This window comes from Chelonia mydas, chromosome 1 (assembly GCF_015237465.2).
Source record: "Chelonia mydas isolate rCheMyd1 chromosome 1, rCheMyd1.pri.v2, whole genome shotgun sequence".
Taxonomy (NCBI): domain Eukaryota; kingdom Metazoa; phylum Chordata; order Testudines; family Cheloniidae; genus Chelonia; species Chelonia mydas.
The window spans coordinates 8,826,910-8,854,841 of NC_057849.1; the positions used below are offsets into that span (position 1 = coordinate 8,826,910).

A 27,932-nucleotide genomic window follows, 5' to 3' on the forward strand; every position below is an offset into this window, starting at 1 on the left:
TGTGTGTGCAAGTTAGGCTCTGTAGCTGGCAGCCTTGTGCTGAGGCCAATGTCTGAAGGGGCCATGGAGACTGAACTCCCTCTGAAAACCAGGCCCAAAGCGTCTCACGCTGGGCTCCCCAAATCAATGGCCGCTTCTGAAAATGTGGCCTCAGATGACTTGCCCGAGGCAACACGGTGCATCAGTGTCAGAGCCTGGCACCAAATGCAGATCTCCTGACGCGGTGGCTCACCCACAGGGCCATGAATCCTTGTAGAAGGACATACCCTAAAGAGGCAGATGGATTTTTTTACCCAGCAATGCAACCCCCCATCCCTTGTTAAACAGACTGCAGAGAGCTATTCCTGGCCCCCTCGTGGCTGCACTGGGTGACCTGCTAGTCCCACTCTGTCTCTAATGTCTGTGATTGTCCGAAGCAGTTACCCAAGGGCTCTCCCTGTTTCCCAAGTGGGTCTCAAGGACTGAGATTTGGAGGAGGTAAAGCTCTCCTCCACCTGGAATTTCAGTTTCACGATGCCTAGCGGGGAGGGGAGTGTAATTGATGGCTTGGCTCAAGTTCATGACAAATTCTATAGCTGGATTGTTCAGACCTATTCCTCCAGCAGCCCTTTCTGTCAACTTCCTTTTCTGTCCCGGAGCCACTTACACTGACCCCTGGGGTGTTCCTGGTCATCGTAGCAGGGGCACAATGTTGCTAAAACTTCCCCTTCTCTCTGGTGGCGGCAGGGTTCAGTGCGCTGGTCTGGTCGGCTCGGCACAGCCAGGCTCAATCATCCTGGTTAAATTCCCAGTAAATGAAATCTCTGGGCAATTGAACGTCTTTCCTGCAGGGATGCTGGTCCCCGTCTGTCCCTGAATGACTGTGTAATGGGGAGGCTCAGATCAGGACAGGTTCCCAGCTAGGGGTTGAGTCAGGATTGAGGTGCCGTGGCAGAACTGGGGGTGGGGAGTCAGAGCCTGGAGTAGCAGGGGGGGCCGCAGATGGGCAGGCAGGATAGGAAGAGCTGGGGAGGCTACAGGTTAGGAGAGAGAAGCCTTTTCGGAGCCCTGTGCGTATTCTGCTGGTCCTAGTGGGCGGAGAGCAGGCGCAGGCAGATCTCCTGGTACTATGGGGTTCGTGCACTGGAGACGTGGTCCCTGCCCTGAAGAGCTTAAACAATCTAACCAGGTGACACACCTGTCAGAGAGACGGGAAAGGAGGCAGCTGCCCACAAGCTGAGGGATTTGTTAGCGCCTATGTGTTACGGCCAGATCTAGCCTGACCCTCTGCACAGCCCAGACCAGACATTGTCAGCCGGTGACGCCTGCCTCCCCCCCAGTAACCTGTAGCTGAACGAGAGCGGCCCTTGGAGAAAGAGCCAGGCAGCCCTGACTAAAGTCCCAAGTGATGGAGAGCTGCCCGCATCCCATGGCAATCTGCTCCCGTGGTTAATTACCCTCCCCATTCAAAACATGCTCCTGATTTCCAGTCTGCCTCGGGCTGACTTCAGTGGATCTGATACACCTTTATCAGGCAAAGTAAGGAGCCCTTTGGCATCATACAGCTCCTTCCCACAGGTGTACTTCCGGAGCAGGATTAAATGACCTCATAGCCTTCCCATCGATAAACCAATTAGATTAATCTCCTTTAGTCTCCCTCCACAGCTGGTTTTCCAAACCTCCCGCTGGTCTTGTAGTCCTCTGAGCCCGAGTAATTCCATTCCGACGAGTTCCTTTTCTTTTGCCGTTTAAACTACTATCAGGATTAAATGAGAAGCTGCTGAGGCAGGGGGAGAAGGGGAGTTAGTGGCTGGAAGGAAGAGAATGCAGGCACAGGGAGAAACAAATGGAGCTTTACTCATTGGAGTCTCTTGGTCGACCTAGCATTGCTGGGCTCTTTTAAGGGCCCTTTCTGCTCACCGGGGACATTACTCTTGTAATGAACTGCCTAGGGCAGGGGTGGGCAAACTACGGCCCGGGGGCCGCATCCAGCCCTCCAGACATTTTAATCCGGCCCTCGAGCTCCTGCTGGGGAGCAGGGTCAGGGGCTTACCCCGCTCCGGTGCTCCAGGCAGGGAGCGGGGTCGGGGGCTTGCCCTGCTCCCCACGGCTCCTGGAAGCAGCGGCATGTCCCTCCTCCAGCTCCTATGCATAGGGCCAACCAGGGGGCTCCGCATGCTGCCCCTGCCCCAAGTGCCACCCCGCAGCTCCCATTGGCCGGGAACCGCAGCCAATGGGAGCTACTGGGGTGGTGCCTGCAGACAGGGCAGTGCACAGAGCTGCCCAGCCGCACCTCCACGTAGGAGCCGGAGGGGGGACATGCCACTGCTTCTGGGAGCTGCTTGAGGTAAGTGCCACCTGGAGCCTCCCAGCCCCAACCCCCTACCCCAGCCCTGATCCCCCTCCTGTCCTCCGAACCTCTCGGTCCCAGCCCGGAGCACCCTCTTGCACCCCAAGCCCACCCCGGAGCCCTCATCCCAACCCCCAATTTCATGAGCATTCATGGCCCACTATATAATTTCCATACCCAGATGTGGCCCTCAGGCCAAAAAGTTTGCCCACCCCTGGCCTAGCATCAACACTGCCCTCTATCGAATAGCATCGGAACTGCTCGACTTGTATACTGCATGTATACCGCAAGCAAGTGACGGAGATTCTCCTTTAGATCAAGTGGGAGGGGACCAGGCTGTTGGAGCAGTGGGATCCGAGTTTCAGATAGTTCCAGCCTGGTGACAACAGTAAAGTTCCTGGAATTGTTACTCCAGAGGATCTCTGTAAAGTTTATCACTGTAGTTGTAGAACTGTAGAGTGTCTACTCTATTGCTTCTAGAAATCAGTGAAATATTAGAAATGACTGAATTCTGTTGCCTAATTCCGAGCCCATAAATGAATCACATTCCAGCAAATCTGCAAAAAAGATCCCCATTGGCTGACATTCTGAGCACCTCCCCACTGTGTATAGATTTACCTGCTCAACGTCCCTGTGAGGAAGAGGAGTAGCCCCATTTGGCAGATGGGGAAACCGAGGCACGGAGCGACAAAGTGACTAGCTCAAGGTCACCCAGGGAGACCTGTGGCAGAGCCAGGAACGGAGCCCAGACTTCCTCCCAATCCAGTGACTTCATGACAAGCCCATCCTCTCTTCCTTGCCTGTGTCCCTTAATGGGCCAAATTCATTCCCTGGTGGAGATCCACTGACCTCAGTGGTGTGACCCCTTCCCAGGAGCGATTCCGACTCCCTTTTTATTTTTAAAGTGTTTGGAGATCACTGCAATAGAAATGCAAAATATATTATCATAGATACCTTGGCAGCCTCAGGGATCACCACCAACAGTTGGTTTTGAACTTCCTTGTGGCTACTTGCTTACAAACCAGTCTATAAAAATCCACCCCCCCGCCCCCCGACAAACAATTCATCTTGGTCCATTTCTTTGTTGCTTTCCTTCGCTGGCGAGGGGCCTTGGGCCCAGTGCTGTTGGGTATTTGGTTGTTTTCTGGCCTCTCTTTGCAGCTCTGGATGGCAGTAACCCCCCCGTCCCACCCCGTCCCACCCCTGCTGGTGCTTGGGAAGATAAGGGTTTGGTTTTCACATCGGGACCAACAAACATCTCAGTGGCTCTTCGCCAGGGCGGCTGGAGTGACGAGGCAGGTGGGTGGCTTGGAGAAAGCAGCGCCCGAAGCTCTGATTTTATTGTGCTAGAGAAAAGAGGTATAATTACATGGCAGGATTTTACAGCCCCTTCCTAGGCCTTGGATTTCCTGCAGTTAAATACGTGCACTTGTGTGGTCATGACCAAACACATCCCTGTGGTCTACGCTCTTGTTCCCGAAACCTATAATTTTCCGAGGATAAACATCCTGGTTTCAGGCTCACAAAGCCAGCCGGAGCTCCCAGGTAAGGGGTTGTGGTTCTTATAAGAGGGTCAGAATTCCTGCAGGAGGCACTTAGAACTTACAGCCCTGCAAGTCCAGGAGGGGAAGGATCTAAAGCAAGAGGCTAACGGTGCCGATCCGCTTCCAGATTGTCTTGCCTGGATCCCAGCAGAGAAGGTACCGTGAGGGCTGGAAACGGCTTTGCCTTGGGTTAGTTTCTTTTTGCAGCATGCGTGAAACCTCCAGAAGGGAACAGGGCCAAGGGGTCCAGTCCGGGAGGTTGATGCTGGGGAGGAGGGGAGAGGGGAGATCAAGAAGCCAGACGAGGTGCATTGCTCTCCACAGGGAAACAATCCCCCTGGGGAATCAACTGTGGAAGCTGAGAATAGAATAGGGCTAGGAGAAGCGAAAAGCCGGGAGGCAGGATTTTTGTCCTGCTCAGAACAAAATAGTAAGTGGCCCTTCTCCAGCCACTTTACCCAAGGATCCTAGCGCAATTTACAAACATGAGCTAGTTAATGCTCGCAGCTCCCCAGAGAGGTAGGGTGACCAGATGTCCCGATTTTATAGGGACAGTCCCGATTTTTGGTTCTTTTTCTTATATAGGCACCTATTACCCCCCACCCCCCGTCCTGATTTTTCACACTTGCTGTCTGGTCACCCTACAGGGAGGGAGGTGAGTGTGTGGGGGTGGTTGTTTCTCCCTGTGCCAGTATAATTTCCCCCTTGTTATAGAGGGGGAAACTGAGGCACAGGGAGGGGCAGGGCCATGCCCACGGTTTCACAGGGAGTCGGTGGCAGAGCTAGGATCAGACCCTGGGAGTCCACGTCGTCGCTGATGCTCTCTCTCTTTCATGCCTGCATCGTTCCTGGTTGAAAGGAGCTGAACAAAGAGAGGGGCCGTTCTGTGGGCGGGCGGGAGGGAGGGAGGTGAATGGTGCGGTGAGGAGGAGGGAGAGGGAGCGAGGTCCTTGTCAGAGCACGTTGCTGCACAGCCCAGGGGAGCCCAGGTTGGCTGGGGAACCGGTTCCCTTCGGCCTCGCCTAGGAGGCAGGTGCCTCTGTCCCAGCCCTGGTGCAGCTGGGGCTCAGGTGTCCTTCCCGCCCTGTCACGCCTGAGCCCTGTCTCGGCCGGCACTTGCGCCCGGGGGAGCACCAGAGCGGCTGCCCCTGGCTGAGGACGTGTGTTCCTTTTTCTAGCACAGACAAGGCCTCTGTGAGGGGAGATTTGCTTCACAAGCAGCAGCGAGAACCACCAACTTGCGGCAACCAGCCGGTCTGGTGGGTCAGGAAATGACCCTCGGAGTCAGGGCTGAAGCAGGGTGTGGAGGGGGGCTAGGAGGAGCTGTGATACTGGCAGGGTGGGATGGGCAGTAAAACTGAGCCCCTGGCGACCACTGATGGTGGTTAAAAGTCCCAGAACATTTTTTGCAAGACTCAGGGCGGTTAAGCCGAGGGGTCCTGGCCCGATTGCAATTTGGGTGATTGAATTTAGCCTCCGGGTGCTCCTGGCAGGTTCATGTGGATACAGGGCTACTCTTCCCTTCCTTTCCTGAACGTCTACGTAGTGCCAGTCTCTGCTGATAAAGGGCTGGCGTGTTCCGCCCCAGAGGTGACTGCATTTCAGTGGGGAGCAAAGTTAAAAGTGTTGATGAAACAAACTGCTTTCCCACTGACCTGCCCCGCCAGCACCTCCACGCTAGTGGAGGAGGCCGTGGGAGCTTCCATAATGCCATGAGTTACCGGAGGTGGCGTATGATTGACATACTCCCCACCCATGACAGCAGCAGGGGTAAAATCCTGGCTCCACTGAAGTCAACAGCAAAACCCCCGTAGACTTCACTGGGGCCAGGATTTCACCCTTAGTATCTAGGACAAGCTTCCCCTAGGTTTGGCCTGCCTATTATTGTTACTATTTGTATTGCAGTCACGCCTGGAATCCCAGCCCCAGGCCAGGACCCCCCTGCGCTAGGCGCTGTACGTACCTCACCTCTGACCTCTGGGGAGGAAGGGGGCGGAGTCACTATTCTAGCCTTGCCTGCTCGGCTGTGATTGCCAGCAGTGGGCGGGCTGGAGGGAGCTGGTTGTGGGGATGGGCACCAGGCTGGACTGAGGCCTCCCGACCCATTTCGCACGACGGTTGTCACTTTGGGCCACTAGTGACCCAAGCTGGGGCTGGGGCTCTAGGGAGGACGGTCCCATCTCACTTCCCGCCCAGATTTAGCAGCTCCAGCGAACTGCAATTGTCCTCAGTGACGAGGCCTCCTCTTGCTCCTGCAGAGTCCCCGTCCCGGCTCCCGATGGATGTCCTGCTGCTCCTCGTCCTCTTGGCCTGGGCATGGCGCTCCCCTTCCCTGGCTGCTCCTTTCGCCTACCAGCTGGCCCGGCTCAGCTCCCAGCGGAGCAGCTGCAAGCCCATCCCCAGCAGCATGACCCTCTGCCACGGGGTCGGGTACAACGACATGCGGCTGCCCAACCTGCTGGGCCACGAGAGCATGAAGGAAGCTCTGCAGCAAGCCGCCTCCTGGGTACCGCTGCTCACCAAGCAGTGCCACGGGGACACCAAGAAATTCCTGTGCTCCCTCTTCGCCCCGGTGTGCATCAGCGACCTGGAGGATCCCATCTACCCTTGCAGGTCCCTCTGCGAGGCGGTGAGAGACGGCTGCACCCCTGTCATGGCTGCCTTTGGCTTCCCCTGGCCAGCGATGTTCAACTGCAGCAGGTTCCCTCGGGGGAACGAACTGTGTGTCCCGCCGGCCGGCCCAGATGACAGACTCCAGCTCGCGAAGGAAGGTGAGGCCAAGCAGCCAGGTGGCACTTGGTGTTGAGCCCGGAGATCCTGGCAAAGGAACCAGAGGTTCAACATCAGGTCATCACAATCAAGCTCTGGCTCCGGTTCAGGGTCGCTGGATGCCTGTTCTTGTTTAACTGTGCAGCCTGCAGCTGTTTGCATGCTTGTGTATCATGTTACTTCCCCTCCACGGCCCCCGCAAAAGTTCAAATATTTGATTAAGTCGATCTCCAAACGCCAGGGGCCAGACAGAGTGCAGTGGCCTGGCAATATAGAGCGTCTGTAAGACATGCCCTGGTCTCTCAGTCTAGATATTTATATAGCTCTCGTCACCAGAGTAGATTATAGATTTTAAGGTTACCCGGGATCCAGTCTCAGCTCCTGCCTAATGCAGGCTGTGGACTTTCCTCCAGTGGTTCCTCCGTAGAACCAAATACCTTGCAGCTGAATGAGAGCTTAACTTGTAGGCTCAATGTGACAGCTCCAAGAATGGACCCCGTCCCTTGGAAAGCGGTTCCAAGAGTTAATGACCCTCACGGTTAAAAATCTGCGTCTACTTTCCAGTTTGACCGTTGCTGTCTTCAGCGTCCAGCCATTGGCTCTGTTGTAGCTTTCCTAGATTAAAGAGTCCTCTCGCATGGGCAGTCTTCTCCGCATGTAGGTACTTATAGACCACGATCAACTCACCCGTCTACCTTCTCATTCCTCTTCCCCTCACATTTCCCTGTTCGGGGCTGGCGACTCTTATAGCCTTCCTCCAAAACTACAGGTCATCTGACCACACCTGACCCTCTGGTTTGAAATCGGAGTTTTCCTTCTCCTAAGTGAGCGGCCTGCTGAGGATGAAAAGGCCACCTGGCCTGGCAAGCCTTATTTGAAATCCCCCAGGCCTTGCTGAGAGATGTCACCAATGGATCTGCGACTGATACTCACAGCTGTCGCGCATATCAAGCCTCTCACTGAGAAGCTGAACAGTCTACGTTGGGAGGGGTGTTTTTCAGAGCATGACTCGTTCTCGTAGCTTTCCTCCCAACTCTGAACTCCAGTGTTTCCAGGCTTAATTCAGTGACGGGTGACCAAGAAAAGGGAAAGCTTGGTTTATTGATGCCAGTTTTTGTTTCTCTGGAATGTATGAAGGAGGCCTGAAAGGTGGCTTTTAAAAACAATTGATTTCTCTCTTTGTGTTTTACCTTAAAATATCAGGAATGTCAATTCTGGTTTTGCTGGAAAACTTACCGAAGGGCTCAGGAATGTGGCTTGTGAGCTTTCTCAAGCTGTGTCTGAGAGCCCCGAGGTGCTGGATCCTTAACTAACAGAGGTTTCCTGCAAGTGTTTTCAGGCAGTTGAGACACTTAGGTAGGGTGACCAGATGTCCCATTTTTAAGGGGACAATCCCGTTTTTTGGGACTTTTTCTTATAGAGGCGCCTATTACCCCCCACCCCTTGTTCCGTTTTTTCACAGTTGCTATCTGGTCACCCTACAATTAGGTGTTAGCAGAAGCGGGTTTACAATGGCACCAGTGGTGCCCGGCCCACACTCAGAAGGGGCCCCGGTGCCCGGACTGTGGCCACGCCCACCGCTCCGCCCTGAGGCCCCGCCCATGCTAAGCCTCTTCTTCCTGAGGCTCCGCCCCGTCTCTCCTCTCCGCCCCTTCCCTGCCTCCCCCCCCGCGCTCCTCTCTTCCCCCTCCGCCCCAACCCCTGCCTGCTCCGCTCTGCCCCCTCTTCCCCGTGTGAGCAGTGGGCGGGGCCTCAGGGGAAGAGGCCGAGCAGGGGCGGGGCCTTGGGGCAGAGCATGGGGCGTGGCCATGGTCCGGGCTGACAGGGCCCCCGAAAGGTCAATGCAGCCCTGGTGGTTCGCAAAAACCAAAATTAAAAAAAAAAGCTTTACAAAATCTGAGTTAAAATCCCTTTGCACCTCAGTCAGTCAGGTTGAATTGCACGGAGACCAGCTCTCCAGTCATCCACAGAGTCTTCCAGGAGAGGCAGATGCATGATTTCTGCTCTCTGTAAAACCAAAGAAACGTTCTTCAGCCCTGAGCGGGGTTGTGCCGTCACAGAGGGTTCCTTGCTCGCACTTCTCAATGAAGCCGTTTCTTTCCCTGCCAGATGCAGTGTGCACAGCCTGTAGCAGCCGAGGGCACAGCGAAAAGGAGTTCCTGGAAAACTTCTGCAGCCAAGATTTTGGTGAGTCGAAAGCGTCAGGGCTCCCCAGCAGCTGTCAGCTGGAAAATCAGACTCGTCGGCCGAGAGGAGAGGGGACTGCTGGGGGCGTGGGGCAAAAAATGACTTGTCCCCTCCTGGAACAGACCAGTGTCTGCCTCGAGCAGCAGCTGGTCCCCAGCCTTAACCAGGGCCAGATGGGTCATCATCATCCCCCCCGTGCACCTGATTCTGCGTCTCTACCAGAGGTGGGGAAAAGCTCCTTCCTGATCCCTGCCCGTGGTCACGTTACGCCCAGAGGCACGCGGGAGGGTTGCTGTAAATGAGTGGCCTCCTCCTGGGCACCGCCCCATGGCCTCAGGGCAGCTCTGCAAGTGGCCCCTCGCCTCAGTTTCCCTCTTGCATCCCAGTAACTTCAGTACAAGCCTGCCTGATGGTCCATCATGGGTTATTAGCAAAAGGCAGTGCCTAAGTCCACAGCCAGCATCATCCATGTCACCCCCCGGGCAGGTGGGCTTTAAAACCCAGCTTCCTTCTCCATGCTGCTGTCTTCCACTGGACTCTTAACAGTGCTCCTCTGCAGGAACAGCCACCCCATCCCTTCCTTCTGGAGCACAGCCCCGCTCTTCCCAGCGGGAACCCCCACAGCTTCTCTGCTGGGAGCCTCCCAGGGTTCCTCTGGCACCCAGCTGCCCAGCAAGGAGACCCCAGCGGGTAATCCCCTCTGCCGCTCCCCTATCTCCAGCCTTCTCTGGCCCTTGGTTCCAGCTCTCTGGCTTAGAGCCAGAGGGCATCTCCCTCTGCTGCTGTCCTTCCTCCACCCTCTCCCAGGACCCACCTTCTGTCTCTAGCAGCTCTCGATGAGGCCTCGTATAGCCCCCAGGTGCCGCCCTGCCCTCTTCATTAGTCCAGCTGGGCACACCTGGACTGGAACAGGACAGCTGAGCCCTGCTTCATTAAATGGACCAGCAACAGTTGCCCTTACAGTTATATCCTAAGCTCATGTCACTGCAGAGTCAGACGCTCCTCTCAGTAACATCTAATCCTTCAGAAATTCTCACTGCGCTGGCTGCCGCTGTACTTTCCTGCAGCAGCAGGTTCCGCAGATGAGTTTTTGTCATTCCTTTGAGCGGCTTCCATTTGGCCGAGCACCCCCTTTGTTTCCCTGCGTTTTGTTCAATGCCCACTGACTCCCTCTCTCCCGCAGCCTTGAAAATGAGCATCAAAGCGCTGTCCAGCGCGGACGGAGACTTGAAAGTGACCCCGGAGCTCAAGAGCCGGACCCTCTACAAGCAGGGAGGCTGGTCAGAAGAAGAGCTGAAGAAGCCGGTCCTGTGGCTGACGCACGGCGAGACCTGCGCCTGCGAAGAACTCCGCGGCCAGGGCACTGTGGTCCTGGCCATGGGCCACAAGGTGGCTGGCCGCTTGGTCATCTCCTGGGTAAGGAGGTGGCAGCGAGGGGAGAGGGAGCTGAAGAAATTCACCCGGGCTGTGCGGAAGATCCAGTGCTAAAGGGGAGGGGCGCGCTTTGCGCTGAGAACGTAGCCCTCCCGCGCGTGCTGTGACTTCTTCCCACTTCCCACTCCAGCCGGAAAGCGTGTTAGATTTAGCTAGGCTCTTACCGTGAAAACAGGCCCCCCCCCCCGCACCCCCAGTCACTGACAGACCCATACGGCGTTCAGAGGGGATCCAGAAACTCAACCAGGAAGCAGCTGAGTCAAGCATCCTCCGGAGGGTGTGTGCAGACTAAGGAGACCAGAGGCATAGACAAGCCGGCCCCCCTACCTCAGGCCCATGTGGTTAGCTGTAGGGCAGGGGTGGCCAGCCTGAGCCTGAGAAGGAGCCAGAATTTACCAATGTACATTGCCAAAGAGCCTCAGTAATTCGTCAGCAGCCCCCCGTCAGCTTCCCCACCTGCTCCCAGCACCTCCCACCCACCGGCAGCCCCGCTGATCAGTGCCCCCCCCTCCCTCCCTGCACCTCCCGATCAGCTGTTTTGTGGCGTGCAGGAGGCTCTGGGAGGGAGGGGGAGGAGCGAGGGCACGGCAGGCTCAGGGGAGGGGGCGGGAAGGGGTGGAGTGGGGGCAGGGCCTGGGACAGAGCCCAGGGGTGAGCAGTGAGCTCCCCCCCCAGCCCATTGGAGAGTCGGTGCCTAGACAAGGAGCCGCATATTCACTTCTGGAGCCCCAGGTTGGCCACCCCTGGTGTAGGGAGAACATGCTGGTGGCCAGGAGAGAGGTGAGATCCCAATAAACTACCACCTCACTTCATCCCTGGGTCAGAGAAGGGAGAGCTCGTGGGGGGAAATAGGAGAAAGGGGGGCGGGGTGCCAGCCCGGGAATGAAAACAGCAGCAGTCACGTGGGGGAATGGGTGCCTCAAACGAGCTCCCAGGAGACTCTGCAAATGCTCCGCCTCCATCTCCCGCCCGGACTCTCGCCCCTCCTGCAAATCTGAGGCCAGGTTTTTGTACCTCCAGGGTAGATAACCTCGGTGCCAACTGGCCAATGGCACGTCCAGTTAGTCACCGGCACGCACTGTGGCTGGGCGTGCCACGCTAGTAACGGCCTGCTCAAGTACCCACATGCGCTGATGGCAAATCTATTGCCAGTTTGGGCTCAGCTTCGGGATTCGCTTTAATAAAAATATTCTGCTCGTTAATCAGCCTGCTTGTTGATCTTTGGCGACATGAGCCCAACAAAGGACTCTCCAGTGAACTGTCGAGCAAACAGTGTAAGTGGAAAAGACTCGAATCACCACCTAGCCCAAGGGTGGGCAAATTATGGCCCGCGGGCCAGAGCCGTTTTAAGGCAGCCCACGAGCTCCCGCTGCAGAGCGGGGTCGGGGGCCGCACCACGCGGCTCGGCCCCGCTCCGGCCGGGGCGCTGGGTTGGGGGCCAGACCACACGGCTCAGCCAGAGTGTAGGGTCGGGGCTGCACCATGCAGCTCCTGGAAGCCGCAGCATGGCCCTGCTCTGGCTCCTGCGCGCTCCAATGGAAGCTGCAGGGGCGGTGCCTGCGTATGGGGCAGCGTGCAGAGCCGCCTGGCTGTGCTTCCGCGGAGAAGCCGGAGAAGGGACATGCTACTGCTTCTGGGAGCCGCTTGAGGTAAGCGCCACTTGGAGCCTGCACCCCTGAGCCTCTCCCCACTCCGCTGCCCCAGGCCTGATCCCCCTCCTGCTCTCCAAACTCCTCGATTTCAGCCTGGAGCACCCTCCTGCACCCCAAACCTCTCATCCCCAGCCTCACCCCAGAGCCCGCACCCCCAGCCGGAACCTGCACCCCTTCCCGCACTCCTGCCCCAGCCCTGATCCTCGTCCTGCCCTCCAAACCGCTCGGTCCCAGCCCAGAGCACCCTCCTACACCCCAAACCCCTCATCCCCAGTGCCATCCCAGAGCCCCGCACCCTCAACCAGAGCCCTCACTCCCTCCCACACCCCAACCCCAATTTTGTGAGCATTCATGGCCCGCTAGACAATTTCTGTTCCCCAATGTGGCCCTCGGGCCAAAAAGTTTGCCCACCCTGGCCTAGTCCATCTCTTCCAGTGCAGGCCTGCCCCCTCCTGGGAGGTATTCTCCGCTGCTCTGGCCAGCGCAGCCAGTTTGAAATAAGTTAGGTGTCCTAATTTTCTCACAAATCATTCCCCTAGCCTGCAGCCTAACAAACCTCCCTAGCAGGAAACACGTATGGAATCTCACACCCGTTCTCAGATACAACAAGAGACACGGTTTTGCAAAACACACCTAGCCAGGTAATTTCTGGTGTCTCCAGTTTTCCAGCTGTCAGGTAGGGGTAATAACAGGACAGCGATGGAACGGGTTACAAGTCTTGTTACAGGTCGAGCGTGGCTGCGGCTTTACAGTCAGGCTCAATGTAAAGAAGCCCGTTGTAACCAGTGGCTGAAACAATTAAGAAGGCCTATATCTCTGGCCAAAACAAAGAGACATGCAAGGCCACTCAGGGTTCAGGGATTGAAACGACGGGGGCAGGGGTTGGCTGGGCATTGTTTGGGCAGGGAGGGTGTGGGTGTGGGCGAGTGAAAAGCAGGACAGTGAGTTGCAAGCAGTAAAAAAGCCAAGCAGCCAGAAGTGCCAGTAACACGCCCTGAGAGAAAGCAGAGAGAGAGCGAGAGAGCTTTTTGGGCACAGAGTGCAGGCGGGAAGGGCAGGCATGGAACAGCGAGCAAAGGAACCGTCATCTCCTGCTGTTCGATTCCCAGGGAGACGGAACTTTCTGGATAATCTTTGTAAATAAACAAGATATTTCTGATGCTATCCTCGATTTCTCCTCCCGCCCGCGCTACCCCAAATGTGGCTAACTGCTCAGTTCCAAAAGGGGTGACACTTGCACTGGGTCGTCTCTGGCGCTCCCGGCCCTTTACAAAGCCGGGTTTGCATGAGTGGCCCCGTTGCACAGATGGGGGAACCGAGCACAGGGAGCTGGGGCGACTTGCCCGATGTCCCATTGCAAACACGAGTCAGAACAATCCGTGGCATTTCTAGGGCCCACGTCACCCTCAGACCTGAGCGCCAGCGGCTACGGGGCGGCGGCAACATTTGCCACGTTGTTTCTGAAACGAATCGTTTACACCGAAAGAGATGTAAAGTAAAGGCATTTGACTCCGATGGCAAGAAGCAGCCCCGGTAGTTCCTGGCCCCCTGGGGCGCTTGTGGGGTGACTTGGGGGGCTCAGCCGGCTGCGGCCTTGTGTTGCAGGATAAACCCACCAATCAGCGTCGTGGGACACCCCGATGTTCTAAGAACCCTCCTGTTCAAAGAGAAACAGACGGCCGGCGTGGGGGGGTATGGGCCAGAGGATCTCCATAGGGATCCTCAGCCAATGGGGGGGTAGCCCCCAAAGGAAAATCTTCCCAGCAGATCCTGAGCAGGAGCCCATCACTGAGGGGACCAGCGCAACCCACCGCCAGCCCCATCGGGTAAACGGTCCTCGTGAGCGACAGAAATGGAGGGAATTCCCCTCTCGGTGCCCAGGAGAACGGGTCCCTCCAGGGCAAGGCTGGGGGGACGGGTTGGAGCCCAGGAGAGCTGGTTCTGACATGGGGGTGTGCAGTGCTGGTCTGTATTCGTGGAGGGGGGCTGAAGACACATGGGGAGGGTGCAGTGGATAAGGGGGGCTGAGCCCCAACACCCGAGTCCCAGAGCAGCTTCGCATCTCCTTAAAGTGTCTCCATCTCTCCCTCTCCCCAAACTACCCAGGATCCGAGTTCTTCCGACACTGTGAGCCCTGGCTCCCCTACGTCATCCAGGGGGGATGCGGCCCCCCAGAGTCCGTCCCCCATGCCTGCCAAACGCTGGTGCAGCTCCCCACCCGCTGTGGAGCGATGGGTCAGCGAGGACGGGGTCCCCTTCCACGTCCACCAGGAAGACGGCATCCGGATCTGTGACGGCTTCCTGCTCGGGCACTGCCCCCGGAGGGAGAGCTGCCCTCTCCATCACACCCGCTACCCCTTCCACTGGCAGATCAGGGGGAGTGGAAGGGCGGCCTGGCAGAGTCTGAGCGATTCATCTCAGCGTCACTTGGAGAAGCTCTACAGTGACGCTAAAAACGGCTTTGTGCGGTTCTTGGACAGGTACGGGCTGGGAACACTCCCGCCCCGTCTGTCCCCACGGGGGCCCGCACTGCATCTCCCAGCTGCTCCCATCCCGGCCAGGGCAGGAGTGCTGGCTGGGCAGGTTCCCCACCGTCTCCCGTCTCAGCCACGCCCGGCCAGAGGCTCTAGGGGAAAACAGAAGGAGCTGCGTACGGGGAGTGCCTCAGATTTCCCCCACTGGAGGTGTTTTGGGGTCCTGGTCCTGACCTCTCCCAGAAAAGGGCCCCCTAGGGCCGACGGGTGAGATTATTTTCCCCTCTTAGGAACCGATCGTTTGGGATCCTGGACCTGGACACCATGGAGCTGGGCTATTCGGACGTGGTTAACAGAGTGAGGCGGCTGGCCAGCACCTCGGACTGGAAGCAGAATCCCCGCTTCCACACCAGGTGGCAGGTGTACTGGAAGCACAGAGACACCTGGCAGCCTTACGAGGAGGTGAAGGGAGGGGGGTGGACCCCAAGGGGGCAGGGATGGGAGCTCTCCAAGTTAGGGCTGGTGCATCCCGGGGAGATGGGATGGCCAGCCCACGGCTGGATGAAGACGGAGACTGATTTCCCAGGACGGGATGGTCCCTCCAGGGCAGGACTGGGTCCTCTTGCAAGCAGCAATGCGTGTAAGGGTCTTCCTCTTTCAGTCATGCTAAGGGCTCGACTCCCCTTCCTCTCTCTGCTCAGCCTGTTCCCCACGACCTCCTTGCAGCCTTTGAGAGGGGCTCCCAGGAACCCACCTTTCGGTTCCAGGGCCAGCTCTACACCCTGGATCCAAGGCCCCCTCAGCAGAGCACTGAAGGCCAGGGATCTGACCAGCCCATCCAGATCCAGCGCCGACCGGCCTACCGCTCCCTGAGCTGCATGGCACGGTATCTGAGGTAAGTGACTCCCTGGGCGGTTCCATGGCTGGAGGGATCCGAGCTATGTTCTGACTGGCCAGCGTCTCCCATCTCCTTATCTCCTTAGGACAATCCCTTGGGGCTCCCGGGGACTCTTCCATCCTTCCACATCCACCATCCCCGGGGAGAGACCCACAGACGGGTACTGTGGCCCATACCCAGCCACCTGGGTTCCCCAGCCACCCCATGGCCAGGCCTTCCTCCATGCAGAGGTGGCTGCGTCGGAAGCGGTGTACCGCGAGATCTGTGAGCTCTTCCACGCGTCTGTCCCGGAGGACATGGTGCTGGTGCTGAGGATTTACAGGATCCGGAACGATGCACTCTGGAAAAAATACAGCAGGTAGGAAGAGGAACGGATGCTTCGAGAGATGAGGCAGGGGTCAGACCAGGCCACCAGCTTTAACCCCGCCATTAAGCCGTTGACGCCAGTGCTGTGGGCAGGACTAGATGGGTTATCTTCTCTGGGTGGGCCGAAGGGAGGTGTGTCTAAGGTTCAGGAGACCCATCCCAGGGATACAATCATCTGGCCTCAGGATTTTCCTCAACGACTCCAACCCTGTTGTCTTGCGGCTGATCTGGAGCGTGTCCTTTTGAACCATATCCGGCTCGATAGAAAGACTTCAGAGGGCTTCAGGAAAGAGGAATGCTGTGAGGAGGGGTATGAAGGCCGAGGGGCTAGGAACCGGGACAGCACAGCATCATGGGATGCCCAGGGGAGAGAGACCCCAGGGGAGGGAGAGATGCATCAAGGAGGATGAGGAGGGGCCCCTCGCCCGGGCCTGAAGGAGCCACCTGGGACCAGTCTCAGGGGCAGACTGGGGGGACTGAGGGTGGGATGAGAGTTTGGAGGTGAAGGGGAATGGGTGGGATGGACCAGGAAGGAGAGGAAGGAGAGGAAGCTGGAAGGAGAGGAAACGGGGTGGGATGGACCAGGAGAGGAGAGAGAGCTGGGAGAATCCTGAGCAGAGAGAGGAGTGGGGCTGAGGGGAGCTGAGGGGAGTCAACTGAGGGACTGAGTCCCTGAGGCTGGAGGTGCAGGACCTGACCAGGGAGGAGATGTCAAGCTGTTTAGTGAGGAAGACGCAGAGCAGCAGGAAGAGAGAAATGTATGCGTCGTAGAGGGAATTGGGCTTGTGTCTGGATCCCCCGCCGAGGTGGTCAGTGGCCAGGGGAGCAGATACTGGGGGTGCACCAGGGCTGGGGAGCAGTGACTCTAAACCCCCTTGTTTCTCCTTTGCACTCACCTCAGCCGGAAGGAGCGCATGTCCAGAGGACTCTCGGCCCAGGAGAAGAGGCTCCTGGAGAGGCACCTCTTCCACGGGACCTCAGCCGACAACGTGGCGTCCATCTGCCGGGAGAACTTTAACCCCCGTCTCTCCGGAAAGCACGGTGCCCATTACGGCCACGGCAGCTACTTCTCTTTCTATGCCCACTGCTCCCACAACTTCGCTCTGGCCAACCACGCCGGCCACCGCCACATGTTCCTGGCCAAGGTCCTGGTGGGCAAGTGGGCGTTGGGGAGACCCGGGTACACACAGCCCCCGGAGAGGGAGCCTGGCGGACAGCGCTACGACTCCTGCAGCGATGACGGCCAAGAGCCCGCCCTCTACGTGATCTTCGACAACTCCCAGTGTTACCCCTACTTCGTGATCTGCTACAAACTGCTTGGTGACCCCGTGACGCTGGACAGCGTCGGAGGAGTGGGTTTGTTGGCAGGGAACAGCTTCCCAGCGGGTAGGCTCACGCAGCCCAGCTTTTCCACGCTCTAACCTCACTCTCTGTCGGTTTCGCACAGCACAGTAACGAGAGAACGCGGAGCCCGTCCAGCATCCGTGATAAGAACGAGCAATCCAGTTCCCGGAGGCTTCTCCCACCCCGGCATCCTACCGGAATGTGATCCGTCCCCATGACCCTATTCCCTCCACCCCACTCTTACTGCCCGTCTTCCCCGAGACCATCCACCAAAGACTGCTCATGACTCCAGAGCCTGGGCAAACACCATTTGCTGCGCTGCCCTGAAGGAGGCACCGCTGAGCCCCATACAACTGTCCCTCTCCTCCTGGTCTCGCAAAGGTTTCAGAAAGTGGAAACCCCACTTGGAAATCCCCCCACCCCAATCTCACTAATGCTGGGAATAGGCCGCGCTGGTGCGTGAAATTAATTTTGTTCTCACCCATCCCCTCCAAACCTCCCCGCGGAATACCCCCGTCTCCTTGCCTAATGGCAGTAGTGGTATTGTCTAGGGATTAAAGAGTGGGTGAAAGTTACATTTCTGATAACACAAACCCTCTCGTCTGTGACTCTGGGGGCTGCATTTGCTTGTGGGACGTCACGGTTTAAAGGGCTGAGAATGACACCCCGAGCGGCTGGGGGGCCGAGGGGTCTTGTTGGAAAAATAAGCATTTGAAACGATAAAAAAGTGTCCCCCGCTTTGTGGAAAGAACCTGTGTCCACACCAATGAGCAGGGGCGTGGGCGTGACAGAGAGCGCGTGTGTGAGCCGGCGTGTGCAGTGGTAGCAGGGCTGCCAGGTTTGGTTTTCCTCCAGGAGGGTGTAAGGGTCGGGCAGGGGGCTGAAGCAGGAAAGCTGGGGGGCATGCAGAGAGGCCAAAAGGGCAATAATTGCCCATATTTGGGGGGGAAGAGGCTGCACTGGGGGCCCCAGTTCATTTTTCATGGGGGGAGGGAGTTTTATGCATCCCCATGTGTGACACTCTCTAACCTCCCCTCACCCCTAGCAGCGGGAGCTGGGGTGGCCCAGTGTGGGGGCTCAGACATGGACTGCTCCCACGTAAGGTGACCAGAAAGCAAGTGTGAAAAATGGGGACAATTTTGGGGGGGGGGCGGGGCATAGTGACCTATATAAAAGAAAGCTGCTGATAGCGGGTGTGATGGGTTTTGGCTCTTTGGGGTGTCACCTGATGTGCTGGGGTACCACTGAGTCAGCCTATTCTGCCAGCCTGGGTCTCCCTTACCTGGCCTTGCTGGGCTCGGCTCACCAGCCTCTTCCAGCCAAGCACGCAGGCAGGGCCACGCCCAGCTGCACAGAGAGCCAGAGAGTCGCTCTGGAAAGATGCAGCCTTAGGGGCTTGCCAACACTGCCCACTCCCTTTAAAGGGTCCAAACCCAAAGGCTGTATGAAATTCACCCCCTCCCTCAATGTGGAGGGAGATAGGCACAACTTCTTGCCCCCTCCCCACCAGTTAGAAATTACTTAAACTGGGTTATATGGCAAATAAGCAATAAGTTTATTAACTACAAAAGGTGAATTTTAAGTGAATATAAGAGATAACAGACAGAACAAATCAGATTCCTGACCAAATAAAGCAAATTACGAAAACTAAACTAGATATACTGAAGAAACAGGTTACAAAATATAAATTCTCACCCTAAATGTTATTTTTAGGTAGGTTGCAAAATTTCTGTGGTTCAGAGTTCCAGTTATATTCCTTTTCAGACCCCTGTCTCAGTTTGGACTCCCATTGCCTTCCCTTCAGGGGGCTTTTGCTGTCTTTCTTCTTGGGCAGACAGGCCATGGAGAGGAGGAGTCCCGTTTGCCTTCCTCCCCAGTTTAAATAGGATTTACTTGGGAATCCTTTGTTTCCCAAACTTGAACCCCTCCCTTCCAGCGGAAAGTTACAAGAAGTCCCAGGTAATGTTTAGTATCAGGTGACAAGACACCCGACTCTGTAGTATCCCAGCGTCCATGAGTGGGGCAGTATGGAGTGTCCACAGGAAGGGCAAGGATTTTCACAGCCCTTTGTCCTCGCTGATGGACCATCCGCCCTGTCTGGCTTTCCCATGGTTGTATCTGAAATGTTACCAGTGGGCGTCACCCAAAGCAGCATAGATGAGACACAGATACATGGTCAATATTCCTAACTTCAGATACAGAAACGATCCAGGTGAACACAATGGATAATCACAGTCAGTAAGCCAGAACCTTTCCAACGCTCTCTCACATGAGCCATCTGGCATTGAGTATATCTCAGTGACGTCATATTCATATAGGAAGCATATTTTCATAAAGACTATGGAGTGAAACATCCGGAGACCCTACTCCCACTGCTCACAGGGACGGGGCTGGGCGGGGAGGATTGGGACTTGCTCACTGTTGAGAAATGTCACACATGCCGCTGTGCAAAACTTGGCAGCTGTGCTTTGTATTAAGGAGCTTCCCTAAAAGGTTGCCTGGCAGATCGGTTCTGTGGTTACAGCTGAGGCCCCAAAGAGGCAGTGCCTGTCCGAGATGGGGGGCGGGGAATGGGGGGGCGTGGACAGGGATTGGGGGGATCGGCTCTGTGGTTACAGCTGAGGCCCCAAAGAGGCAGTGCCTGTCCGAGATGGGGGACGGGGAATGGGGGGGCGTAGACAGAGATTGGGCGGGGATCGGCTCTGTGGTTACAGCTGGGGGCCCAAAGAGACAGTGCCTCTCTTGGACTATAGGAAATCTCATAGTGGGAAACAGGGTGAAAGGGTAAGATAAAAGGGACTAGGTGACAGGGGACCTGCCATAAACACCTGGCTTGCAGAGGGGAGGTGTGCCCTGGAAATACCACAAATCCTTCAGATTCCTGTTTGCAATGAGGCCTTGGGGGCAAGTTAAACCAGCTCTCCGTGCCTCAGTTTCCCCACTCGTAACATGGGGATACGCCTGTGACTCCATCTTTGTAAAGTGCTTTGAGCTCCATCGATGAAACAGCGCAACACATTGTTAGTAGTCCTGTAGGACAGACAGGAAACCAAAGACACAGAGGTTTGTCTGGGAGACTCTGGCGGGCGGAGGGCTGACTTTCCTTAGGAGCCCCCACAAGCCCTCTCATCGACAGGGCAGGACTCATCTCCTGCTGTGCGTCGTGCCCTGCCCCGGCGGTTGTGCCCTCCGGGACAATGCCACCCGCAGGGCGCAGGAGTGAGTGGTACAGGGCCAGATTCTGACATGGTGTAAACCGATGTGACATTGGTGGAGCTGCACTGAGACACCGGCTGAGGATCGGGCCCAAACCGTTCGCCGGGGTCAGGGCAGGGAGGGATTTGGCCGCGGAATAAGTTTGCATCTGGCTACTGCTGGGCATGACGAGCCTCCTCCTTGCGCTGGATTTCCTGCCAGGCCCAGGAGGAGAAAGGAGCAGAAGCCTCCAGGAGACCTGCTGGGAACCTTGCCAGGCGGATGTAATTTCCCTGGGAAGCACTTAAATACTAGGGCAATGGATGCTGTAGAAAACCCAAAGACAGATGCATAAGACCCTGGCTTCATGACCTGGGGCATATCCCCTCACCTCCCTGTTCCCAGCTTTACACTAGGGCGTTAATTCTGATACCCGACCCCCTGAGGGGCTGGCAGGCGATGAGCCCAGTTCTTTGAAATGCCCAAGCGCCGTGAGTAGGATCTGCCCCCGCAGCGTGGAAAGTGGCCGGTGCAAACCGGACGGACCGTCGGCATTCAGCAGCTTGGACAGCAACGTCTGCTGACTGCCCTGTGCCCGCAGCTCTTTGCCACCCCCCCGGGCAGTGGCGCACCATGTGCCCGGTGCCCTTTCCCCAGGGCATCCCCGGAAAGGGCTGCGGTGCCCCTAGAGAAGCCGTCAGACAAGGACCCCTTTCCGGGGTGTCTGCCGCAAAGTGCCAGGGGGCTCAGCCCAGCGTCGCTGTCTCTGGCCCTCTCCGGCGAAGGGGCGGCGCCGCGGCCGGCACAGACGGGGCCAGTAACCCGAGCTGGGCTCCTGCCGCATCTTGGGTAACACGATCAATAATTGAGTGGGTAGCAAGGCTGGGGGAGGGCTGGTCTCTCGCTGCCAGCCGGGCCCGAAAGGCTCCGCGGAGCAGACCACCCCTTGGCTGCAGGCTGGCAAGGAACGGCCAGGTAGGCGCACGGCTCACCTCCCGCTAGCTGCGGGCAACAGGGGAGACGGGGCAGCCCCAGCAGCAGGTACTGGGGCAAGGCCCTCAGAACAGCTGTGGGGCGGGGAGCCGAGGCTGGCCGAGGGGGAATCCAAGGGGCAGCGTCTCCTCTGGGTACACCGTCTGCCCTGGCGTGAGTGAGGTGGGAGAGGGGCGGGAGATGGGGGTGTTTGGGGAAGGGAGGGCAGGGTGTGGACGTGTCTGAAGGGGGCAGAGGGTCAGCAACGCTGAGCGGAGCTTGGCACACACGCCCCCTTTGTCAGCCTGGGGATTCAGGGACCCCCGCCTCTCTCCAGCCTAGGCGATCCAAGGACTGCCCCGGTTCCCGCTTGGCGGCCTTGCTGCTGAGACCAGCCACAGCTCCGAGGGCACGGCCCTGGGTGACCGAGACACCGCCTGGTTGTGGTGTTCTGTCCCTTGTCGTGGCATGTGTACACACACACACACACACACACGGGGAAGCTAAGCACCATCTTGGGGGGGCCAGGAGGAACTCCTGAGGAGCCTGGTAATTGGATTTCCGGATGCAAAGCCAGATTCGGGGCCTGGGGGGGGGGAAGGCTTGGGGGGCCCCCTGACTCTTATCCGTGTGAAGGAGAATCTCAGGGTTCATTTAAACAGCTACCGGCGAGCTCCTGCTCTCAGTGTCACGCACAAACGCACTGGGTCCAGGGAGCCTCTCGGGCCCCTCGCTGCTGTAGGCGAGAGCAGACCCCAGGCTGAGCCGTCACCTCGCCCTTTCCTGCGGAGCCACGCAAGTCACGCAGGCTGAAATCTTCTCCCTGTCCCCTCAGGCCTGGGAAATCCACAGGCCCCGAGTCTTGGGGAAGCTCCCGTAGCAAGGGGACAGCTGTAGGGTCGGTGCCACCTGGGTGTAGGGCTGCAGGGAGCTTCCTACCGCCGGTGAGCCCACTCCTCTGCTGAGCAGCCAGCCTGACCCGGCCCCCCCGAGGGGCCGCTCCCTAGGGCCAGAGGCAGCGCGGCTAGAGGGCTGAGCCAGGGCCTGAGCCCGGCGCTGAGGCTGGTCACGGTAGCCGCTGGCGTCAGTGGCTCCCGACCCCGCCGTAACAGAGACGATGCAGCGTGAGCCACTGTCCTGGGGCGTTCAGACAGGCGCCCAGAGAGAGGCTTTGAAATCCCGAGGGGGCCGAGCGCCTCCAGCTTCTCTCGGCTTTGGTGGGAACTGCGGGGTGACCAGCCCCTAAGAAACCTCAGGGTTTTTGTGCCTCACTTCAGCTGCCCAAGTTTGGAGACTGTGGCTGTAATGGCCCCGTGCCTCAGTTTCCCCATCTGCAACATGGGGCGGGGATTGCACCTACCTGAGAGGGGTATGGCAATTAAGTAGTTAATATGTGTAAAGTGCCAGACCAGTCCCAACCAGACTCTCCCTGGGCTGGGAACCTAATTGCCCCCCCCGCCCCCCGCAATTTATTCTGGCTGGTTGCCCCTTGTGAAACATCTCCACATGTTGACAGCTCTGCTCAGACGCTGACACGAAGCAGCTGGGCTCTTCGGGGGGGGGGGGGGCGGGGAATGGGACGTAAAGATACCCACATGCCCCCGTTAGCTAGGTTATGCCTCAGCTGTATTATGGTAGATCTCACAATCTTTTCCAAAGCTTTAGGAAGAGACAATCCCCGCCCCGGTGAGCTCACAAGCAGCAAGCGAAGGGTATGAAATCACTGGTAGTAGCAGTAGAAGGCTGTTATCCGCTGTTGTGGGCCAGCCGCTCGAGGAGGTTATGTAACACCCCAGGCCGGCAGGTTACACTCACCCAGCCGGATCCGTGCGCCGGCCCCCTCACCCGCCCGTTGCTCTCTAGGTCTGTGGGGCTCCCACCCCCCCTCTGCTCTGCGCTGCTGCCGAAATGGTCTCCCCAGCCGTTGCTCTGGCCTTCATCCCGTTCCTGGTCACCTTGATCATCCGTTACCGGCACTACTTCCTGCTCTTCTACCGGGCGGTGCTGGTGCGCCGGCTGCAGGACTGCCTGACGGGCATCTCCCGGGAGGAGCGGGCCTTCCAGTACGTCCTCACGCACGCCATCCCCGGCGACCCCCACCACATCCTCGAGACCTTCGACCAGTGGTGCTACCACTGCGAGTACCTCAGCAACGTGGGGCCTCACAAAGGTAAGGGCTCGCCCAGCCCGGAGTGGGCGGGGCACTGAAATGCAGCCGCCTCTGGGGCGGAACCCAGCAGCTGTTCAACAGCGCACAGCAATGACACATGACCCGTTTGGGACAGGAAGAGAGGGGGAAATAGCAAATCCAATAGCAATGCAGGGAGGTGTAAAAAGTACTGTAATTACCCCAGATGGAACTTGGCCAGGACACGGGGGTTCAGTCCCATTCTATTAAGTCTTTATACCATGCCCATCCCTGGTATCTGAATGCTTTAACCCCCCCAACTCGTGTGAGACATACCCGGTGAGCATCAGTGGCCACAAGTAACCTGTTTTATGTCCCTTCCTGCCCTATGCAGCCCCTCACCACCACACTGGGGCCTTAATACAGTGCTGCCCCAGCGCACTGCCTGCAGAATCATATACTGTGGTGACAACAGCAGGGCTTCTGCCCCAGCACCAGCCTGGCCCTCATGCCTGTCACGCTTACTACGTTCCTGTGCTGCCCAGTGTGACTGCTCAGAGCTTCAACACAGCTCCTTCTGCTCCAACCTCTGCCAAGTGAGAATCCCCATTAGCAGCTGAGCAGTATAGGGCTTATGACACGCAGGAGAGCAGACCTGGCTCCAACTAGCACAGGGCAGTGGTGCACACGGCCGCTAGCTAGCTCATCACGGTGTCTTTGTGCTGAAGTTCTCCCTTTGAACCGGGCAGGCAGGACAGACCTGTGCAGGGGATTAACATTTAGCACCCAGACGCTGTCCTTCTTTTTAGCCCAGTCAGATTCCACATGAGCCAGGCCTGAGAAACCGCCTCCCAGCCTGAGCCAAAATTGATGCATGTTCTCCAGGGAACTTTGAGCTATCGGTGGGTGTTGGTTGAGCGTGCCAGGCCTGTGCAGGATTCTTCCCTCTAAATAGATCTGGCTCTAGAATAGCTGCTACCCCCGTCCAAGGCTTGTGGAGAGCAAGCTCCGTTAGCCAGGAGCATGCTGCCTAATGGTCAAAGCCACTGCTATACCTAAACCAGATTGGGGGTTTGAATCCTGGCTAGATGGCTCCATGGGGAAGAGTTTTGCAGCAGAAGCCCTGATGCCGGCAGGAACGGTGGGGGAAGAACAGACTCCTGGCCTCTCCATAGCACAGGATGAGAGTGTCTCATCCAGACACAATCACTAGTGAAAGCTCCCATGTGGGGAGCTGGGATTAGAACCGTGCTCCTTGGGCTCCCAAGCCCTGGGCAGCTACCCTCGACCTAGAGGGCAGCTCCGCTAGGCCCTCCCTATGTCCTCTCAGCAGGCCTGGGCAGGAGAGGCCAGCCCCAGCCCCACACAGCCAGGATGTTACTGTGAGCACGCCAGGAGGGAGAGTTCCTGGCGAGGAGGCTGAGACTGACTTCCAGGGAGCCTTCCTGCTACAGGCCCCAGCCCCCCTAAAAGGAGCCAGCCCGGGGCTGCGGGTGCCTGAAGTAGCCAGCTCGGGCAGGGTCCCTGGTCCTGGCAGTGCCTGGCTCCCACAGAGGGAGCAGTGTGGCGAAGCTGGCCTGGCCAAGCTCACCCCCCGATCAGCCGTGCTCCCTGTGGGGGAGGTGGGAGGGTGCCCTGCTTTATACCAGGAGCTGCAGGCCGAGGGTTTCGTTTCCAGCCTGCTGAGCCCAGGGGACAGAGCCGCCCCAGGCTGCTGCCAGTAGGTGCCAGGGAGGTGCTGACGCTGGAAACATGCCAGGGACGTGCCAGGAAACAAATACACCTGATCCGGCCCAGCGCTGACTCACTATGGCCAGCCTAGACCACGGCTTTCCTCAGGGGACCGGAGGGCAGCAGCGCTCTGTCGGGGCAGCCTGTGCAGTGTCCCGGGGGCTCCCGTCCACAGATGCCAGCCCAGGCCTTAGGGAGGAGCCATGCCAGGAAACTAAACAGCACAAGCTGCGTCAGCCACTGGGAGCCAGCGAGAACCACAGGGCCTCTGTGTCCAGCTGCCTCAGTGAAGTATCCCCCCTCCCTGCCCCGGACCTGCAGGAACCCCGGTTTAGGGGAGAGGGGAATTAGCCTCCCCGGCCCGTTCAGTCTTTGGCTGCAATGACATATCTTGTACAAGATGCATCATAATTATATCATAATCGTATTACTACGCTGAGTATGGGGTGCGGAGTGTCACAGCCAGTGCCCCCGGAGTCCCACTTAAACCCTGCTTTGAGACGGTATGTGGCGCCTGGGGCTAGTGTGGGCCCCCGAGTCCCAGAGGTAAATGTCCCCTATGTGCAGTGCACACTCCTTGCCTTCTGAGACTGCCGCAGCCTCTCCCATTCTTCGCTCAGGCTGATCGCTGGCGCTTTAGGGCAGCGCTCCCAGCATTGCAAAACCCTTTGGACTTTCACTGCCAGGAGCCCACGGCACAGAGTAGAGCGCTCCGTGATTACGCACCCACCTGCCAGACGCGCTCTGAGAATGGGGCTGTGGCATCAGGAGGCGCGCGAGCGTGTTTGAGGGTCGGGGGAGAAATTGCCTGCTGTCTATAGGGCCAGGATATCCCCGTAGTCCCACCAGCAGCTGGGGTGGTGTGTGGGGGAAGCTCGGCTGTGCTTAACCCAGTGCCTCCCCTTGAATAACGCGGGACATCATCAGTCGGGGCTGCATTCCCTGTTAGCTGGTTTTCTCCCCTTGGGAACACGGCTCACTCACGCAGGGGAGCCGGGGAGGGGAATCTCTCCTACAGCATCACCCCCCATTAGAGCTTTCCTGGGAGGAATGGGATATGGGTGGGAGTAGGGTGACCAGATGTCCCGATTTTATAGGGACAGTCCCAATTTGGGGGTCTTTTTCTTATATAGGCTCCTATTACCCCCCATCCCCTGTCCCGATTTTTCACATTTGCTGTCTGGTCACCCTAGGTGGGAGGGATGGGGACTATTTTATAAGACCTGCTACGTACGTGTCACCATCGCCCTCTGCTGGACAGAGTCTGATGTACTAGAAAAAAGAAAAGGGGGACTTGTAGCACCTTAGAGACTAACCAATTTATTTGAGCATAAGCTTTTGTGAGCTACAGCTCACTTCATCGGATCTACTCGAGGAATTGAGCAAAGCCACTGGTAAACCAAGTTCCAGTCACAGGCCAGGCTGTAAAAAGTCAAGGAGTGGGGGAATCGTTTAAGGCGGTGAAGAAAACTCAGAGTTTGCCCTATTCTAGCACCTGCCCTTCAAGGAGCGCCAAAGGTTTATTATTACTCAGCACGGAGACTGCCGTAGTACCTAAAGGCCTCCTTCTGCCCTCTAGGTAAGATCCTGGACCGTCTGATCTGTGAGAACACGCCGCTCACCGTTCTAGAGCTGGGCACGTCCTGTGGTTACGCCACCATCCTCATGGCCCAGTGTCTGCCCATGGGTGCCCGGCTCTACACTGTGGAGATGGACCCACGCAATGCCGCAGTGGCCGAGAAGGTCATCCGCCTGGCGGGCTTCGACGAGGACACTGTGAGTAGCTCCCTCTCCTCAGCGCCTTCCATGGCCCATCTCCCAGCTTGTTCTGAACTAGCCTCAGGGAAAAGAGGCTGCCAGGAGAGAGAGGCTCTGGGGGCAGAACCCGGCAGCTTTTCTGCTCCAGCACCAGGGGGCAGGAAGTGAAGGGTACAGCAGCCAGCATCGGCCCCAGCCAGGGGAATTGCAGGAGGGAGAACAGAATTCCTTGGCTCGGAATTTGGCCCAGACACTGGTTAACACCCAATCTCATAGCCTCACTTCCCCAGACTGTGTGATCTGAGTGCCAATTGCCTCCAGTCCCCCTGTGGTTTCAACAGGCCGAGCTACTCCTCTCCACTTCCTGTCTCAAACGGCCAAGCAGTGTTCCTGTTGGCTGTTGAACAAGCTGCTGAATTCTGCCCCAGAGACGGCTGCATTTTAAAGGCCCGATCCCAGGCTGGTTGGCCCCTCGCTTTGCACTGTGCAGTGGGATCCCGCAGGACGGCCATGCTGTTCACTGGGGGGACCCCCCGCTGACCCTCCGCCTCTCCCCAGCACAGGTGGAGCTGATTGTGGGCGCCTCGGAGGAGGTGATCCCGCAGCTGAAGGAGAAGCACGGCCTGCTCAAGGCCGACTTTGTCTTCATGGACCACTGGAAGCGCTGCTATCTGCGGGACCTGCAGCTGCTGGAGGCCCACGGCCTGCTGCTCGAGGGAGCCACCATCGTGGCCGACAATGTGGTCTTCCCCGGCGCGCCCCACTTCCTGCAGTACGTCAAGACCTGTGGCAAGTACCAGTGCAAGATGCACAGGACCAGCCTGGAGTACTTCCGGGCCATCCCCGACGGCATGGCCGAACTCACCTACACTGGCCTGGACTGAGCGCTCGCGGCCAAGGTGGGGCTGCCAGGCTGGGCCTTGTCCTGCCCTGCCAGGAGTCCAGCCGGCGCTTCACCAGAGCTGAGGGGTGTCTGGGCTTGGGGGCTATGTAGAGCTGCACAAAGGCTGTGGCTGGGTGTGTGCCCACGTGCGTACAGCCTCGCCACACTGCCCCTGATCTGCACGTGAGCCCGTCTCTGCTCTGTGCGCATAGGGACAGATAAGGGTCTGTCTGTTCTCATTTCCACTGGCGTGAATCCAGAGCGACTC

General features: G+C 57.8%; 3 protein-coding genes across 4 annotated transcripts; all 3 read left to right on the top strand.

The window, feature by feature from the left end:
• The first annotated feature begins 3,446 nt into the window (after positions 1 to 3,446).
• On the top strand, positions 3,447 to 11,465 carry LOC102943083 (secreted frizzled-related protein 2). 2 transcript variants are annotated; one of them, XM_037889656.2, is made up of 4 exons: positions 3,447 to 3,874; positions 6,132 to 6,644; positions 8,752 to 8,829; positions 10,013 to 11,465. In XM_037889656.2, exons 1-4 carry the CDS (start codon positions 3,769 to 3,771, stop codon positions 10,315 to 10,317), a joined length of 1,002 nt encoding a protein of 333 aa, XP_037745584.1. In that variant the 5' UTR covers positions 3,447 to 3,768; the 3' UTR covers positions 10,318 to 11,465. The 2 variants fall into 2 exon arrangements, with proteins under 2 accessions (XP_037745584.1, XP_037745585.1); XM_037889657.2 differs by having other exon boundaries at positions 3,797 to 4,029; positions 10,013 to 10,731.
• A 2,637-nt stretch (positions 11,466 to 14,102) lies between these two features.
• Positions 14,103 to 17,074, top strand: LOC114021885 (protein mono-ADP-ribosyltransferase TIPARP-like). The gene is made up of 5 exons (XM_037889824.2): positions 14,103 to 14,395; positions 14,680 to 14,851; positions 15,091 to 15,284; positions 15,373 to 15,645; positions 16,555 to 17,074. The coding sequence occupies exons 1-5, from the start codon at positions 14,103 to 14,105 to the stop codon at positions 17,072 to 17,074; spliced, it is 1,452 nt and encodes a 483-aa protein (XP_037745752.2).
• Positions 17,075 to 23,072: 5,998 nt separating this feature from the next.
• On the top strand, positions 23,073 to 27,790 carry TOMT (transmembrane O-methyltransferase). The gene is made up of 3 exons (XM_007069983.3): positions 23,073 to 23,334; positions 26,603 to 26,799; positions 27,345 to 27,790. Exons 1-3 carry the CDS (start codon positions 23,073 to 23,075, stop codon positions 27,663 to 27,665), a joined length of 780 nt encoding a protein of 259 aa, XP_007070045.2. The 3' UTR covers positions 27,666 to 27,790.
• Positions 27,791 to 27,932: the final 142 nt, after the last annotated feature.